Genomic DNA, 18541 nt, shown 5'->3' with positions numbered 1-18541 from the left:
ATACCTAGGAAAGAGAGAGAGCAGAAAGCATACGATTTTGCTAGAGGAAGCTGATGATTCGTAAAAGGGAAAAAAGCCACACCTCTATAGAAACGTCTTTATTTTTCTTTTCCTCTTAGTGGGGATTATTTTTGCTATTTTGCTTTTAATAATTATGTATGCTGATGGAAATGCAGTGGCTTTTAAGGACTGAAAAAATTACTGTTTATCATCATTTTACTTTAAAACTACCATTGCCATGAACAGAAAACAAAATGAACTTTGCTTTTAATTGACAATCTAGAGCAGCTTTGCCTATCTTTAAGGTAGGCTGGTAAAAGGAGAGACTATAGAGGGCAGCTGTCACTAATGAAGTAAGAATAGACTGCAGCAATTTTCTGAGTTGATTTTGGGGACTGGTCGTTTAGGAACAGCTGTTGGATTTAATAATACAGTCTGCAGATAAATTTTCATGCCCTCACAGACTAGTATAGACAGTTTACCCCCCCCAAAACTATGAATTGGAGTCTATTTTGATAAAATCAGACAAGCTTTGAATTTAAGTAAAGGATAATGTATTACAGCCCTTAAAAGCTGTTCCAAGCTTAATTACTCTCAAATTAAGATTCTCTGCCTCCTTGATAGTCTAAATTTGACTGAACTCAGCATCTACCTGTTGTTTTTTTGTTACAATTTGCTCCCCAAATTAAAAAGCCTATAATGTGGCTTTTCCATTCCAATTGTAAACCATGATTTTTAAGATAAAATATGTACTGTGCATTGTAAGGGAAGCTCAGAGTGTTGGGTAGAAGACCTACAGCTGTGTTGAGCTTATCTTCCAGGACATGGTCAGGTTCACAACTGCAGAAAAGATGCTGTGGATCAACAGAACACATCTTCAGCGAAAGTGCATTGTTCAGCTGCAGATGAGATGTTTGTAATACCTTTTTTTTTCTTTTTAACCCCCAAAGTAAGGAAGTATGTGATTAAGCCTGTGTTAAGGGAAAAATTGCTTATTAATACGCAACAGCGGTTCCCACTTACTGAACTGGGAGGCCATATAAATCTGGATAAAAAGGCTGTATGCTTTCATGTAAAGGCACTTCTTAAAGACTGATCCTATTCTATCTGATTATCTGAATGCATCTAGGTACATCCTGTTTGCTAGTCCAGAAATTGGGTTTAAAATGAAAGCATGCCTTTAAAATTGTGGGAGATATTACAATAAGAAGGAAGGTTTCAAAGGTCACATATCTACTTCTTAGCTCTGTACAATGTTGTAGGCATCACAAGATTAATCTCTGTTTTTTCCAGTGTATGGGACATCTGTATGATTTCTTCACGGTGTGCTAACTGTGTCAGAATATAGCAGAGATAAGAGATGGAAAATGCTTAAGTGCATCTTTCCTTTAATGTATCTGGTTTACTGTTTTTTCTTTAATGAGGAAAACACTGCCTTGTTCATACCATGTATATAAAAGTTAATGGAAGTTAAATTTTAATGCATTGAGAAATTTAGAGAAACTACAACAATCTTCATTTCAAAATAGAGAAGGAAGAAAGTAAACTGCATGCATACCTAAACATTGGTGAACAAAAATTGTAAAACTTTTAATTAAAGTTATAACATTCTTCAAATAATATTGTTGGCACAGAAAACTTTATTCTTGAATGTCAACTCAAAGCTTGTTTTTCTTATGATCCTGGCAGATCAGAAAACTAAAAACTATTAATATCAACATTTTTCCTGTGTCACATTTTGATGAAATGATACTCTTTAGCAAGATAAAACTTTTTAACGTGAAGAGGTATCACCTTTAGTTAGCAGAGTGGACTTCTTCAGTATGAGCCACAATTAAGCTTTTATATTCTGTTCCTTTTGCTGTGAAGTTGGTAGTCCAACAACTGGGATTCCGTTTGTTACAGTGCATGTGTGGGCTTAGTCTGAAGTAAGCACTGGCAGATGATGCGAAACCAAACTTGGACTGTGCTTGATTGCAAAAAGAGACTTGGCATTGGTTAACCAATAACTTTGCCAATTTTGTATGTCATCTTGGGAAGATGCATGTTTCAGTTTCAGCAGCGTATTTCAACATTTGTTGAAGATTCTGTAGTTTTCGTTAATGGCTGAGAGGAGACTGCTGGGGTTGTTTCTTGGGGTTGTTTCTACATGCTAATGGTAGAGCTTCTTATAGTCTTCCTTTGTATGTAATTTTGGATCTGGAAATACATGATTGTTGGTGGCAGTAGACTCATGTTTCTCCTTCTATTAAAAAGGAATGTATGATTTTTATTTTTTGTCAGGGCTAACTCATTTATCTAATTTTAGCTATTAAACTGTCACATTGGTTTCCGTAAGATAGGGAAACTTTTGAATATACAGAAGAGCATACAGACAATAAGCTTTGTACAGTTCCGAGCGGTGTATCAGTAAATAATCATTTTGTTGGGAAAACCATTTTTATTCTTCTTTAGACTAGACTGGGCTTCATATCTTTTTTGTGGTTTTGGTACGCTTTGAGCCATCTGTGTCAAGCATCAGCAGAAATCCTCCAAGATAATACGTAACTATGTAACTGTTACAACATATATCCCTTGTATATAAATTTACAGATTTTTTTTTTTTAAAAAGCAGAATATTTCGAGATTATCAAAGTAAGTGATAAAGTGCTTACAGTGATGCAGCTGTGCAAAGTTTTCTGCTTTAAATGCAAACAGGCAGGAATTGGTATTACTATATCAACATAAAGCTATAGATATGTAGTTTGCAGAAGCTATTTTAAATGTTTGTTGTACGTATTTCAGAGCAGGTGAGAGAAAAGCTTTCATTTTAACTATCCGTGCTGCCTTAGCTAATGCTGCCTAACCTTTTGGAGCAGGCAGCACAGAGTGGAACGTGGATGCCTGTTCATGGTAGGACTTAGAAACTTTCTGTTTCGCTAGGCATACTGCCTTTTCCTGTGAAAAGTATTTTTGTAGATCCAATTTAGATGGGTCTCTTCCAGATAACTGAACCACCCCACAACAACAGTACTCATCTGGAAATCCTGGGTGAGAACATGGGAGTAGGTCAGCTCTGTAATACATGTGGCACTTGTGAGAAGTGCTGAATCAACAGCGTATGCGCTGAATCAGGGATGTGCTGTTGTCAATAGAAAGCTGGAAGCTGGGGTTTCCCCCACTCTATGAGCAACATCTGCCTCTTTTGAATGTGTGCAAAAGACTATTAATTAATATGTGCATGTATGGCACTCAGTTTACTGTACAGTGTTGGTGCACTTTGTTCCCACGTTGTACTTGGGAAAGAGAGATGCTACCAGCAAGCTGGGTGTCCCCAGTGTAATGTATGAAATCTACTTCAGGCCACCTTCTTTCCCAGCATATCTCAGGTACGTAGAGCTACCTTCTGGGCAAATAATTCCAGCAAGAAGTGAGCTCTTCTTGGTCACCATCCTTCCCAGTGACCTGTGGGGGAAGTACATCATCCTGTAAAGGGCCATAGAAGAAGGTCCTGTAAGAAGCTTACATTGCGTGCTTAAAGTGAGGACAAGCTGTGGACTGGATGATTGCACTGGCAAGTAACAAGTGGTGTGTCAAATGCGGCTGCAGGGCTCCCACGCTGCACACTTGACCTGTGCCTGAGTGGTAAACGTGGCTTATTGAGGCCTTCCTGCGATTGTGCAGATGCACCTACCGCTCGTGTACGTGTCAGCGTTAAGGGCTTCCTAGGCAGAGTTGTGATAACCTGTGTTAGTGGTCGTCTTTTTTCGGTTGTTTTGACAGCTTCTTTTTTTGATACTGCTGAATAACACTAATGGCTTCTTGCTTTTAAGGTGTTGCTGTGAGCCACAGGTGGTCAAAAAAGGTATAACTATATAATTATGTTTTCATATTTAAACTTATCCCCATCTCAACTGCTGCAAGCTGCTTTTCATGGATATCCTTGTTTCCATCTACAGCACCTGTGCTTTTGCTCTCCACAGGTAATTTAATGTGTGCTGTCAGGCCGTTGTTGGTGTTTTGTTCTGCCTTCCTGCTCTATCCATGTCATTTCCCATGAAGTACGTGTTCTCCGGAAATCCCATTTTAAAAATTTGATTTCTGCTGTCCCCTTTTGCAGAAGTGATGTTCCTTGAAGGCTGCAGGTGTTTTGTAGATCTTTAAATACAAGTCAGCTGTAGCAGTGGGAAAGCTACAGTAACCGCTGATGCATACTTGCATTTCTTCATGTACTCAGCAAGGCTCTAGACGTTCTTTACTCAATGGCAGGTAGAGAATTGTGCACAGCTTTTAGGATTGTTTTCTGATAATATAGGTATGTGAACACTTTCTCTAACTGTCAGATATTTCTCTGCAGTCTTTGCGTATTTATATTCAGATAGCTTGAAGTGTTACATTATTACTGCAAACCCCTTGAAACGAGATTTGAGAAGGAAGCAGAGCCTCAGAGAGGTTCACATCAGCTTCACGAGGATAAATGCGAGCACCAGAACCAAGACAATAAGGAGAAAATTGAGTAGCAGGTTGAGACCTCTGTTGTTGGCAAGATCCATAATGTGCGTCTGTCTGCCCTCTTGTGCTTACAGCAGACTCGTGATTGTAGCTTTGCGTTGCTCCTTCAGTAGCAAGCAATGTAGATTCACATGAATTTCATTGTGTCCTCAGCTGTTTACCTGGTTTTAGTTTCTGCCACTTAAGGAAAAAAAGAAGTTTGTTTACAATAACTAGAATCGACCCCCACCCCCACCCCCCTCAAAAAAAAAGAAAAAAGAATCTGGATGCTCCTGCAAGCCTTTTTTTCTGAATACCTTAAAAATAATAATAAAAAAAAAAGTTAATGGTAGCTTTCATTTTACTACTGAAGAACTCCTGAAGAACTAATTAATGGAGAAAGGACTTGAATTTTATACAGTTTGGCTCTTTAGGTTTTTTTTTTTTTTTTCTAACGTGTATGGTACTTTTCAGGCCCATTTGATTTTTAAAAGAATGGCCACTCTCAAGACTTGTTCTGTTCCAGCAGTAGACTGTTGAAAATTTCTTTTAGAAGATTTCTGTAGCTGCAAAAAGAAAACTTTCTCATCTGGGCAAATTGTACCTCTGTTAATAGGAGTATTTCCTACCCTTCTAGGGTTTGGCATCGTGCAGTGCGGTAGTTAGTGTTTTGCCAGCAGTGTGCTGCGTAGGATTCATTGCAGCTTTGCAAATGCCTTATTAAGAATCTGGATTGGGCTGGCAGAGGATGCATCCTTAGTGCTTTTAACAGCACATACACAATAGCTTATTTTAAGATAGTATTAATAACTTAGCAGTTATGTTTCTATAAATAGAAATATATATATATATATATAAATGAAAGAAACAAATAGAACCGCTCAGCCCTACCAGTGAAATGTTGCCAGAACTTCCTTTTAATAACCAACGAAGTTTTTAGGGAAGATCACAAGAGGGCAGTGTTTTATAGTTTTATATTTTATACAAACATACGCTTTTGACATACTTTTATCTTAAAACAAACCCCAAACAACCACGGGCTTATAAAGTAATCAGTTCCACTAAACTAACTGTCAGATATTACAATAAATCTAGGGCCTGTTTTAAATAATTTAAATTACCAGGGTTCTTACTAACATAAGCATCAGTTTTTAAAGGAATCCTTATAAATATGTTGTTCTGTTTTTAATCCTTGCAATGAACAAGAGGTGTTCACGCACCTCCTTCCATAACCAAAAAGGATTTATTCCCCCCCTCCCCCAGTTTTTAACATCTAGGTCAAAGCTAAAAGGACTATATTTGTTGTTAAATAAAAGATATCTATGGATCTTGTAGGACTTCACAAATATTTTCTAATTGTGTTCTGACAGACACTATTAATAACCATACAGATGCAGGTATCTGGTCTGTAATCTATAGTGTATTAGTATGCTTCCAGATTGGAACAAGAATACTCTGCTCTAATTTCAGCAGAGAGGATATAAGTAAAGAACGTCTCAACATGGGTGTATATGTCTGACACGATAATTGTTCTGTGTGTAGTTGTAGCAAAACTCACATAAAAGTTATTTGTTACGGGGAGAAAATGTTTTGTGAAAGATTTTGTTTAAGCCTATTTTACAGTTGTCTTTCCACCAAGTGGTTCAGTTTTGCTAGCAAGGGCAGTTGTTGCTAAACTGATGCAGAAAAGTTAATAAAGAAATGCAGGTACCTGCTGCCCTCTAAAGTGCCTTACTGACTAGTCTTGATCAGAGCAAAATTTCAATTCTGGAATGGGTCATGTCTTCGCCTAGAAAAAAATGGGTAGATATATCAATTTTTGCTGAAGAGCTGGCTGAGGAGGCACATGTTTAAAACCAGCATATTCTTGCTCCTGATATTTCCCAGTGTAAAATTGCTATGGAAGTTTGTAATTTGTTTTTTGGAGGAAGAGTAATAGCCTGTTTAGCTGTCTTTGTTCACCATCAGTGTGTAAGATGAACTTAGTAAAAAGACATAGCCTTGGGTGGAGCGGACCAGAGAATTGAAAACTTAATCCAAGCTACATGCTGTGTTTTGAAATTTTTATTACAGCTCATAAAAGTAGTCAACTTTTTGACTACACTTTCAGAAATTCATTAGGATCACATATGTACACTAGTTAGTGAGTGTAAATTAAGTATGTGTAAAGTGATCTGTACATCACAAAATAGGCAAGATTACTGTTGAAAACCAAAACAGAATAAATAGAGGTATAAAGAATTAGAAAGCTGTGTGATGACTAGCTCTTTTTCACATAACTTTAATAAGTTGAGGATAGAATGGATGCTTCTTTCTAAACAGAAATGTATGTAAATATCTTATTTTATGCATTAATTTTTTTTTCAAGCAGTCATTTTAATAAATAAAAATACAGTAGCTGTTAGTGTTAAAGCCCATATAAGTATACAAAAAAGATGGTACTATGTACAAAGGGTTTTATTTTTTTAATCCCTGGGTTCAGTTGACATTTAGTTATATAGAGGATGCTAGCAGATTTTCTGATCAGCAGAATCCCGACACAAATGAACCATATAGTACATGCAATTTATCTGCATTGCTTTAAAATAACAGTAGGCCTTCCAGTTTATTTATACTTTGTTTTTGTTCTTGTTTATTGTTTTTTAAATAAATAATGGCTTTTCAGGTACATAAGAAGAAAGTGGTGCGTTTGTTTTTTATGAGGAGGGCTGGGGTTTTTATTTTTTTTAGCAGTGCTTTACTTCAACTTCTGTATATTACTGGCTTGTGAAATCTACAATCCCAATGTGTCCTCACAATGCGTGTGTTGATACTTTGCTCTTAACACCTTTTTTTCTTCAGGAAGTTTACAGTACTGTAAAACTGTTGTCTGTTTCCAGTTGAAGTCTCTTGAAACACCTCCAAAGCAAACTAAAAATGGAAACCCTATCCATCACAAAAATACAGTTTTAAAAAGAGAAGAAAGCAACTTTAGATTTTTCTGTCCCCCACCCCACCCCCCCCCGCCCCCGAAGCGCACTGTGTTTGTGGCTTTTCTTAAGAAGAAGGATTAATGGGGAAAGAAAGTACGCTTAATAAAATCGAATGCATTTGTGAGAGTGGTCAGAATGCATGAAATGGAAATTGAGATTTACATTGACAGTTCAAATCGGTAATATTCATATACTGACTTGCAGGTGGGGGTGTGTGTTGCCGATCTCATCAGTGCTTGCCCTAATCCTCATACAGTAGCTAACTAATTCCCTTTAGTGATTAACCTTATCTCAAGAGGTCTGGTCTTAGCATATCTATTTGCCAGATAGGCAGTGCATTGCCACTGGACTTGCTTGCATTCCATTGAATACAGAGTTTTTTCAAAGATTTCTTCCCTTCCTGCTCAACTGTTCATTGTCAATGTCTGCTCATGGAGTATTAAGTCTTAAAGGCAGAATACAAGATTAAGATAAACTTGTTTTGATTTTCTGTATTCATCAATAGGAGTGCTGACATAGAGTGGTATAGAAAGATGCCTGTTTAAAAAAAAAAAAAGGATGTCTGTTTGACCTCTGTCTACTGATTCTTGAGCTTTCTTTAAATTTGAAAACTGTATAAAGTTTCTAGGAATTTAGCTTAATACCAGCAACACTGCTCAGTCCTGTTACTGACAACTGCTGGAGTAGAAACTTCATCTTTTATGTGTATAGACTGTGGTTTACATGTTGAAAAGATATATCTACAATGCTTTCCCTCCTGTGGATAATTGTTTATAATTTATTTTTTAATGTATCATTTATTTTAGGAAAATACTTGCTCATTCTCTTAACAGGCATTTGCAGTTGAAGGTGGTGATGTTATTTGTACTTCCATGATACACTTCAATCACAGCAGTAAGGGTGACCTAGACCTTTCTCTTTACCACCACAGATACAAGCCACCTTGTGTGACATTGGCAAGTACCAAGTTTTCTGTAGTTTTAAACTAAGGAAATTATTACATAAATTATAGCAGGCCATAATAAAGTTGTCTGAAGCCAGATATTAAGAACTCAACAGTTATTTCTGAATTGTGCCAATTGTCATGTCGGTTAAAGACTATAGAAAATTCTATCTTTGATACCAGTGTGGTAGTGTCATTCTTTTTTCTGCAACATAGTGAAAAAACTTTCCAGATGTCACTTAGTTCTCTAAGGATGTATCTAGTGAAAAATACTTTAAATGAGGTTGCTTTTGGTTTTTTCTCCCCGCCCCCACCCCCCCGATCTGAGCTCTGTGTGTGTGTGTGTGTATATATATATGTGTGTGTATATATATATATATATATATATGTAAGATCCCTTATATGAGGAGAAAAGAGATAGTTTTTATTTCTGGGCTATAAGAGACTTTTGGTTTATTCCCATATTCCCTTAAAACCCACTAAAAGGATCTGAATGCCTTCAGCTGATAATGCAGAGATGCAGCACCTTGAAGTAAGCAGTGCAGAAATTTTCCTAGGATGTATTGAGGGCTCTGTGCCAGTAGCTCTTCTTTGGGCAGATGCGGGCCAGATTTGGAACCCCTCCAAGGGCTTAAGGATTTTCAGAGAAACCTAAAAACAATCGGGCTCCCAAAAAGCGATGTTGCTGTTTGTGTGATCTAGCTAAAACACTGAGGAACTTACCAACTCCATGAAGAGCCAGTACTTTACCCCATTCAGAAAAGACATCTCTTGACTGAGACAGACAGATTAGGTCATGCACAGCTTTGTAACAACAGGCTCTAAACACCGTTCTGCGCAGAAGAAGTGTGTTTTTAATACATGTAGCAGGTAGTAAGAGAATAGTGCGATGGTTGGCATACAGCGCTAGTCCAAGTGCTAGCCCCTCTCGCGAGAGGATCCTTGCATTGGGAGTTGCAGGTGTAGGTGTCTCTTCCCTCTGGGGTCACTTTCCTAGAGGACAGTGCAGAGAAGTGCTGGAACTTCAGAGGAGCATCACAATGATACAGATCAGCAAGAGGCAAATTAAAATCAGGCAGAAATTCACAAACAGCTCTTGGAGCCTTTGGCGTGCTTGTGGGTTGACCTCAATAGTTGAGGCTCTCCTCAGAGCAGAGCGGGTTATGTATTGGACCTTCTCCATGGCAACAAGAAAGCAGAGGGCACAAATCAGAGGTTTTAGGAGTGCAGGAAAGAAGAGAAGTTGTCAGGAACAGTGCAAAGTGCCTATTATCTTCTCTTTTGGTTTTAGACAGCCTTTGTGGAGCTGGGAAAGCAGGAAAGTGAAGAGTTAGAAATGCAGAAGTAAAGTGTTTTGATGAGTGCAAATGGTGATTGTTTTAAAGTTCTAAAAAGCCTGAAGTAAATAGATTGCCTTTGCAGTGTCTTTACTTTAAAACAGGATTTTTAAAATTTTGTTTTTCAAGTTTAGGTTTGTGCTGTATTGTGCTTCTCCTCCTGAAGGCTACCAAGCACCTGCTTCTTAGCAGTGGTGAGGAATCGTAAAATGGAAATTGTGGATATGTGGGTTTTACCCCCATCATTGCTTTAGATCCTAATCTCTCTATCCTTTACAGTCTGGGAAAAGGTCATGGCTGATTTCCACCCCCTAGCCCCCCTTTATTTGTTTAAGCACACGTGAAAGCCTGACGATATGGTTAGAGTCACAGACCTTTCAGCCATGAGATCTGGATATTGCTGCTGCCTGTTACTGACCCAGGCAGATAATCTGATTTACCATTACCTTATTCTGGAAGGCAGGAAAAGAAATCTTGTTGAAGCATTTCCATTCCAAGTAAAAATTCTTTATGGTGTGTAATTAAAAGCTGATGTATCACTGTTACAGGGAATTTTAGTAATATATTTCTCAACAGACAAAGCAGAGTAAGGACTAAAGACTTTTTTTTTTTAAAAATACATGTAGAACAATGTGTTAAAAATGTAGGTGCAAAGGCAGAGGACTACTATGAGGAATAAAATAAAGCATGTATATAACTTACTTTCATAGTGACTATAATTTTTCAGCTTTGTTTGACTTTATGCTGTACTTGTTTTCATCTATTTAAGCAGTTAAACTGCTTGCCAAGTATATTCTGCTTAGCCCTTTGCTGATAACTGTCTGCCCCAAGTGCAGTAAAAGCAAGACGTGCACAGGAATTCTGAAGTGACCTGGCTGAAGGCACATTCGTTCTCCCAGCCCAATACAGGCTGGGGTGCATTAGGCTGTTTATCCCCTTCAAGTCAAGGCACAGTAGATGAACCACTAATGGATTTACACCAGTACAGAAAAGTTTGCGTAACCAGCTTGTGCAACAGACACTGCACAGAGAACAGTATTTCCTGCAGATGACTTCTTCGCAACTTGTTAATGTCATTTTTTTAATGCAGGGTGCGTGCAACCTGTGGTCTTTGGGCCATGTGTGACCTGCTACAGCAAGATATCTGTCTTCTTCGTGGCTGCTGTTTTTCTTGGGGCCCTCGGAGTGGAACAGCATGAGTTTTTACCCGCGTATACGCACATGAAGTCCATTTCTGTGTACGGCTTTAGATTTAACTGCACACATGCTGGCACCTGCACTGCTGAGGCGCTGCATGTGTTTCACCTGCATGACTCGAGGGGCTTTGAAGCGCTTCTGCAAAAAGCAGTTTTAGCTGGTTGGGCATCACAGATGCAAGGCCACCACAGGTGAAGGGGGGATGGTGAGATCTCTCTGGGAGGGGAAAAAAAAAGATATTCTTCCCTTAGTAAAGTGTGAGGGATGTTGCCGAGGGAGCAGGCGGTAGGTCAGAAGGCTCAGTTGAGTTGAGTCAGCATTAAGACTTTGGACATACATGACTAGACAGGCGATACAAAAGGATCTTAAAAAAAGGAAGGTAGCGGAAGTTAAAATGTATACCTTTTACAGCTAGAAAATGGTGTAGAGAAGGGATGAGGAAAGGTCGAAATAGAGTAACTTGGTTTTCTTCATTTAAAAGCTCATACAGTTTTGGAAATTTTTGAAACACCTATGTGTTGTTTTACCTACCAAGCCTGCCTGTGGGAGAAGTTTTCTTGTAAGCAAAGGAAGTAAATTCTGTGTCTGTATTTCAACAAGTTTGGCTTTACAAGTGCATGGCTTTAACTAATAAACACATACCTCGCTTGTTAATCCTCCATGGTGCTGTCACCCACCTAAAGTGTGCATAAAGAGAAACAGATTCAGTAACACAGCTGCATATGGGTGGCTATCAAGGTCAAAATGGACAGCCTGAAAAATAATTACACTGAAATGAAGGCTGGTCATTGCCACAAATAGTAGCTGTTCTCTGCTATTCAGTCCCCTGACGGTGTTTTAGGTCAATGTTAAGAAGCATTATGCATGCACACACCACTTCTTGAAAGTACAGCAACACAGCAAACTATATTTGACTTTTTTTTTTTTTAAGTCGAAAAGCGTTACTTATGTGTGACAAGACTGCATACTGCGCGAGAGAAACTGTTGGCTGCATTGCTATGCAGTTTTGTGTTTAATCCAGTGCTACTAATGAATGTGAAAGGCTTGTCTTGTGCACAGCGTGAATCTGCAGGACGAGGTTATGTGGTGGACCCTATATGTTACTATGTAGGGGATCCCCTACACCTGGTGCCCTAGAATGAGTCACAGATCACAATTACTGCTTCCTTCTTCACTGATATGTGACCGTTTCCCTAATTTGTATTAGGTTATTTTTATCTTTGTTCCTGGGTGTCCTTCACAATGAGAGGAGGTATGTGACCAAAGTGAAAACTGTGGGCCACGCTCGTTCCTGGTGCAACTGCATTTTCATTGAAGTCACACGGGATAAATTTGGCTCCTTTGGAAATGCCACAGCAATTTTAGACACAGCCTGTTTCCTGTCATGTGTTTACTAAATGCAGCAGTGATATCAGTGGAATAGCAGAGGTTTGACGTATTTGATTTGTTGCTGTCCCATACGACCAAGTGAAGCCCTGAAAGGACATTGTTAAAAAGTAATGTTGCGTAACAGTCTATTGCATGGACCTTAATGGTGAGATGTCCCCAAAACCCAGTAATTCAGTTTCAACCATTGAAAATAAATGTCTTAATCGCCATAAACATAGTGATGCAAAAAGTACCATCAAGTTATATGATCCTTGGTCTAGTACATGTTTAGAACTGTTACCAAAAATTACCTGGCCTAAGACTTTCCTATAGCTATTTGTGTGAGGAGTATGATACTCCTAGGCAGGAGGAGGCATCCTCTGCGTGTTCAGAGGAGGTAAGTTTAAAGATCTGTGTGTATAGTGCCAAAGCAAAGAAGAACCCTGCATACAGGACTAAATCCTGTGAGTTGAACTGAACCTGGAGCCCTTTGTCACTATTGTCTGGGGATTGCGCGGCCCCCAGAGGAGGAGATATTGCAGAGTTTTAAAGCTCTGCCTGTGCACAGCAGCTGCAGTTGATGCGTAGGCATGGTTTTTGTCTTCTCTGGCTGTCCTATGTTGATGTATATGTCTTATTCCATGTTGCGTTGATTTTTTTTTTTTGAAACCTGCTGTAAAATAGCTCCTCACTGGCAGTGTGGAGTAACTGCAGTTGAGATCTCCAAGTCTGAAAAATCTCCTTTTTTTGTGTGAGGAAGATGAGGGGTGAGAAGGGAGTGAAGAAGGATGCAGTCTGACTTAACTCTGGAGACCTCTAGAGGTCTCACTACTGTCAATTTATTTCAGTAGTTAAGTTTCCAATGATAAAACAAGTTGCTTACAGGTTTTCAAGTACAGAAGTGATTTATAAAGGTAGGTCATAATTTTAATTTTCATTCTTTTACAAAAAATAAATAGTATGGAAGTGACTTGCTAGGATTTACCCCAGCAGCTGAGTTTTGTATTTACCTAGGCTAGGGGTGCAGAATTCTATTGCTTATTCTGATTTTAGTCTGAGAGTTGCACTAGGCAGTTCTGTCAGTGAAGAAGGGTATTAAGGATATTAGCCTATTCAACAGCTTGACTGCAGAAAAAGGAAAATCAATTTTTAATATTTTTTTTTTTTTTTTTTTTGAAGAAGAAAGCATAAAATGGGAAAGAAGGGTCTGGAGGTTGAAAACAAAGACTGGGATGGGTGAAGACAAGAATACTAGAAGACAATAGTGCAGGAGAGCACAAATTGAGGGAGGAAAGTAGAAGAAAATGAGCAGGGGAAGAGAGTGGGAGTGTAGAAAAAGCAAGGAGTTGCGCAAGGGAAAAGAGAAGACTGCAGCTGGAGTACATGAAGTCACTGAAGAGAGCTAGACACTGACTTGTGGCATATGATGTCATTTTTTTCAATCACATGCAGAACACATTTCCTTGGGATGGGGTAAGAAGCAACAAATTGTCTCATAGAGTTTGGGAAGTGCTGGTAACAGGAAAAACAAACTCATTTTATCCTTTTAATCTTTTTTTAAAGTCTGTTTTTTACTGAAGTGTCAATGTTTTTCATGTGTTTGGGAGAGGATAGGGGAAGGCTTACACTTTAGATTCTTTTTTTTTTTCCTCCACCTCTTATTAATTCATTCCTCTTAGAATCTTTCTTTTGACTAGCTTTGATGTTCTCAGTGTTCTAGAAGTAAGATCGTCAGTAAGAGCGTTACACTGATGCATAGTTGAACACACCAGGCTTGGCATTTTGGTTTGTGGAAGTTATGCACATACCTTGTGGGTAACTGGGACTTGTATTTGTGTGCTAGTCCATTAGAGTAGCCTAGGAGCTAATACTTTGGGCTAGTTTTTAACTCTGGGTTAAATTCCCTGCAGCTGCTACAGGACCATGCAGTGGGATCTTGGGCAGGTGCTTCATCCTCCATACTCATCAGTTCCCCTAATCAAAATAAGACATATAATAATGGTATACTTTTTCCCATCTGTTGGTATGATTTGCCTTTTCCTTCTCGTAGGAAATGAACTCCTTCCTCCACTGTGCGCACTGAGTACCTAATACCTTGTTGTTTCAAGTTGGGTTTTAGGTTCTGGTGGTTCATACATCACTACTTAATAATAGGAAATGGGATAAGTGAAATTTGAACTGAAGTAAAAATTGTAATGCATCTAGCATGTATAAAAGGTAGAAATGGAAGGGGATGTTGCGTGTTGTGTTTCTATCCTTTTTAGAAACTCGGGGGATCATGATATGGCATTGATTGAAAGAAGAATATAGTAGGTACATTAAGTTTCTGAGAAGTATCTTGATGCCAGGAAAGTCCTCTTAAGCCATGTACCAATCTCTAGAAAGCAAAAGCAATCTTCTAGTTTTAAAGTGTCTTGTAGTTTAGGGAACATAACATTACTTTCCTGTGGGATTTTTTGTTTCTCCAGTTGGGCTACTTTTTCTATTCCTAAATCAAGTTATTCTTAAAGCAAATAAAAAGCTGCTCTTGTAGCTGTGGAGGTGTATCCTGTACATTTTTGTTTGCTGATGATCTGAAAAAATCAGTGAAAATCACCTTTATACTATCTGATTACAAACTGATTTTGGTGAGTTTCATATTGTAGAATGAAGACAATATGTTCTTAACCTCTTCAGAGGATGAGAAATAAATGCAATTTATTAAAGTAGAAATGTGGTATACACATAAATCTGAATCTCTCTAAATACAAATAACATAGTTGTCTTGACAAATGAGTGGCAAAAAAAAAGCAGAAAACTGTTACTTACTGTAAATTAAATGCAGTATTTCACATCTGATTTGTAACATTTATCACCTGCTATGTAGCACATGCTTCTGTCATGACTGTCAGCTGTTGTTACTCAGGGTTTGGATGTCTGTGACATGGGATTTTATTGGTGTGAAATTTTTAGATTTAACTTAACAGCAGAGCCACACTGTCATCTACTTTAAATTACCTAACTCTGTGGCAGGATAGAATTCAGATGAATGGGCGTCTAACCTGCTGTAGCTATGGATGCATTCCAGTAAAGAGCTGCCTACACCAATTGAGTTTCTGTGTGTGTGTTCAATTTGTGTGTGTATGGATAAACTCTGTATTTTTAAAGGTGCATGTATGCAGTGTTTGTGTTAGGAGAGAAAGATTCTCTGCATGGTAGAATAACCCCAAATTTCTCTCTTCACTTGAAAATACATTTTATGTAACTTTAGCCTTGGAAAAAATCTCAGAATCTTCTTGCTCATTGTATGCATTGGTTTGAAGGCCCTGGGAGGTCTGAAGTGCTGTTTCTGCTTGCTGGAAACAGCTTCTAGAGAACTTCATAACAGATTGTTTGCCTTAGGAGTAACAGGATGTCTGGACACTTCCAGTACTTGCCGATTCAAAACTGGCTCAAGGCTGCTGAGCACAAATCCAAGCACCTGCCTATATTTTTGCTTGATGCCTACCAGTCAGTAATAGGAAAAGGAATTAGGTGTGTCTGTTCAGTAACAGGGAAAACATGCCTCATGAAATTAAGGTCTATATTAAGCCTGTCTTTTCTAAAAGCAGAACCTGAAGTAAACATAAGTAGTAAGGTGTGAACTGATGGAAGGAGTGGACATGATTGTAAGGAGAAGAAATTCTTTAGAGACCTACATATTCATGAATCATATTACTTTTAAAAATATTTGTATATCTAAATATTGAATGTCCTTTATGTGACATATTTCTGTTTGAGATGCACGCTTTTTTGTTTGCAGTGATTTTAAAGCTGGGGTTGTATTTTGTTGTACAGTGTGTATGTGCTTCCCTTAGTTGGAAATAAATGGATTACTTTCTGCATTTGAAATTCAGTTCATGATGTTACAAATCCTAGCTAAATTATTTACCTGTTATTGTAAGCGTTCTAGCACAAGTTTGGTAGTTACAATAACCAGCAGGAGAAAATTAACCTTTAAAGGAATTCACAGCCAAAATGCTGTATGAATTCTGTAGCTTGAACTGCAGGTTGAATAACATGATGTAACTTCAGTTCTAGAACTGCTATAAACTGCTTAAATTTTTAAATTAAGTTTACGTTTTCATCATACAGCAAAAAAATGTTTGCTCTCTCAATGTGTTAGCTCATAAAAATGCTTTTCTGAGTTAAATGGTGAAAGAGCTTTACCTTTGCTGGGCTGTGGGTAGGCAGCTTTGGGGAAACAAAAGTGTCTCTACAAAACTTAAGTGAATAACTCTCTTTGTGGATTTTATATTAAAAAACAAGAACCAAACCAAATGTATTAAATTTAAAAGGAGAGACAAAGGTCTGAGGAAAACGATGAAAGCTTGTCACCTTCTAGTGTAATGCCACCTGTATAAATCATCTACCCAAAGACAGCTAGTGTCCCACCAGCAGGTAGAAAAATCTCAGTTGCCTTTATTGTTGCTAAAATATGTTGTCTCCCACAGCATTATATTTCTGACTCGGAGCTGTAATGCTTCCATGTCCATATTTTTGATAAACAATTATAACCAACTGTTAATTTGAATAGAGGAGTTTTTGTAACAAATCACAGCTACAGTGTTTTGCTGTTAGAATTAAAAGCATAAAAGAGAGGTTTCTTACCTCTGGTGTGACTGTTAGTGAAGCGCAGAGGAGCCTGCTCGGGGCTGTGGGAAGCGTCTGTAGATCTCTGGCAACTTGTCCGAGTCTGTGACTAAGTTGTGGGAACAATTGAAGTACGTTATGTTGAGGGGAAAAAATAACAAAAGTTTCAGAGGCAGGACTCCCGGCGTCATTCAGCAGCTCACAAGTTGTGATTGGTCCCATTTCTGCCTTCTGACACAGGCAGTTGCTCCTCTAAACTTGTTCACAGCAGTAATATATTAAACATGGGCAACATCTTTTTGTCTCGTGAAGGGAACCGTGTGCCAGGGGGACCACCTGCGCAGCCCCAGGACGAAGGAATCTGGGAAGCGGCACGCTTCTGTGGGGTAGCGAAGGGAGCCACTTGCTTACAGCCTGCCTTTTCTTAAACAAGAACTTAAATGGGAATTTGTTCAGGGAGCTGTTTCGGATGAGTTACTTTTGCTACAGCAATGTTTCTTTTTCTTCATCATAAACCCCCCTAAATATCTAGTGTGGATGATCACATTTCATATGGGGTTTTGACTTGGAATGATTTGGTTTTGTACAAGGGGTTTCTTAAACTACAGTTTCAGTATATATAGTTTTGATAATTCTGTTACACAGCTGGTATTCAGTTTACAGTGCATGATGTGTGTTTTCCAATGTCATCTTTCTTCTGGCAATGCTTGAACCGAAGTAATTTTTCTGTTTTTCAAGTCTTTTCCAACCTTTAATTTAATTTGTGGGTTAGAGGATTTATTTTCTCCAAATAAAATCCAGCATATATAAGTTCCTCTCCAAAATTTATCATTCCTATATAATTTGAAGTATTTACCTTTCCTTTAAAACACACACCCACCTTTTTTCTCCCCCTCCCTCTTTTTGTGGCTGGAAACTATCCAAGTGATTTTTTGAGAACCTGTTCTGTTTGTTTGGGTAGGAGTAGCAGCTGGGTGCTACCTTGCAGGTTATCTTATGTGTATTATCCTGTGCTGGGAAGTGACAAATGAGACCACAGTGCATATATGGAGCAGGTTTCGTGCATCCGGGAAGTGGAGGATTTACTGGATGTGGAAGGACTGAACCGTTGAGTGTGCAAGCATCCAACACCAGGCTTCGTATGTGGATGCTACTTACAGCATATGCCTTTTCCTGATTTGGAAACTGCAGGCAAAAATACAGAAGCTCAGCCTAACTCTGAACACTTACAGATCCGGTTTTGACAATAATTGTTTAGCATAGATTAGTGCTTGTCTTTTGAGCAGGAAACCAGACATGGTGAGGGTTTTTTTGTTTAGTTTGGCTTTTTCATTCCCTATAAGCCCTGCTGTGATACATGCTGCGAACCAGAGACAAAAAGACCTTGGAGGTGATGTACCACCTTGTTTCAAATTGAGCTCTATTTTTCTTTTTGTAAATAAGGTTTAGCTCTTCTGCAAAATTGGTTATAATATGGTTGAAGTTAGCAACTCAGTTTTAATACAATAAATCTGCCTGCTTTCTGTTATCCTTTGATATCAGGCCCAGGAATTTTAGGGTCACATACTTCAGTTGAAAGTTAATTGAGTATCTCCACAGTGAGGAGTGATAGTTCTTTACCACTGCAAAGGGTTTCATAATTT

The 18541-nt window shown here is 38.4% G+C and overlaps 2 protein-coding genes across 4 annotated transcripts in view; one reads left to right on the top strand and one right to left on the bottom strand.

Annotated features, from left to right (window-relative positions):
- Positions 1-18541, top strand: part of CEP85L (centrosomal protein 85L) — a 121976-nt gene that overhangs the window by 51177 nt on the left and 52258 nt on the right. The window lies entirely within an intron of this gene.
- PLN (phospholamban) lies at positions 6520-17149 on the bottom strand. 3 transcript variants are annotated; one of them, XR_012653072.1, is made up of 4 exons: positions 16917-17149; positions 11562-11596; positions 9109-9691; positions 6520-7395 (listed from the first exon to the last, which is right to left on the bottom strand). XR_012653072.1 is itself a non-coding variant. In XM_075046838.1 (3 exons), the coding sequence occupies exon 3, from the start codon at positions 9566-9568 to the stop codon at positions 9410-9412; it is 159 nt and encodes a 52-aa protein (XP_074902939.1). In that variant the 5' UTR covers positions 9569-9691; positions 11562-11596; positions 16917-17149; the 3' UTR covers positions 6520-9409. The 3 variants fall into 3 exon arrangements, 2 of the variants coding, with proteins under 2 accessions (XP_074902939.1, XP_074902940.1); XM_075046838.1 differs by having other exon boundaries at positions 6520-9691; XM_075046839.1 differs by lacking the exon at positions 11562-11596 and having other exon boundaries at positions 6520-9691; positions 16917-17133.

Source organism: Buteo buteo, chromosome 15 (genome assembly GCF_964188355.1).
Source record: "Buteo buteo chromosome 15, bButBut1.hap1.1, whole genome shotgun sequence".
In the NCBI taxonomy this organism is placed as follows: Eukaryota; Metazoa; Chordata; class Aves; order Accipitriformes; family Accipitridae; genus Buteo; species Buteo buteo.
Note: the sequence above shows the minus strand (reverse complement) of the source record. Positions and strands in the feature narration are given on the sequence as shown.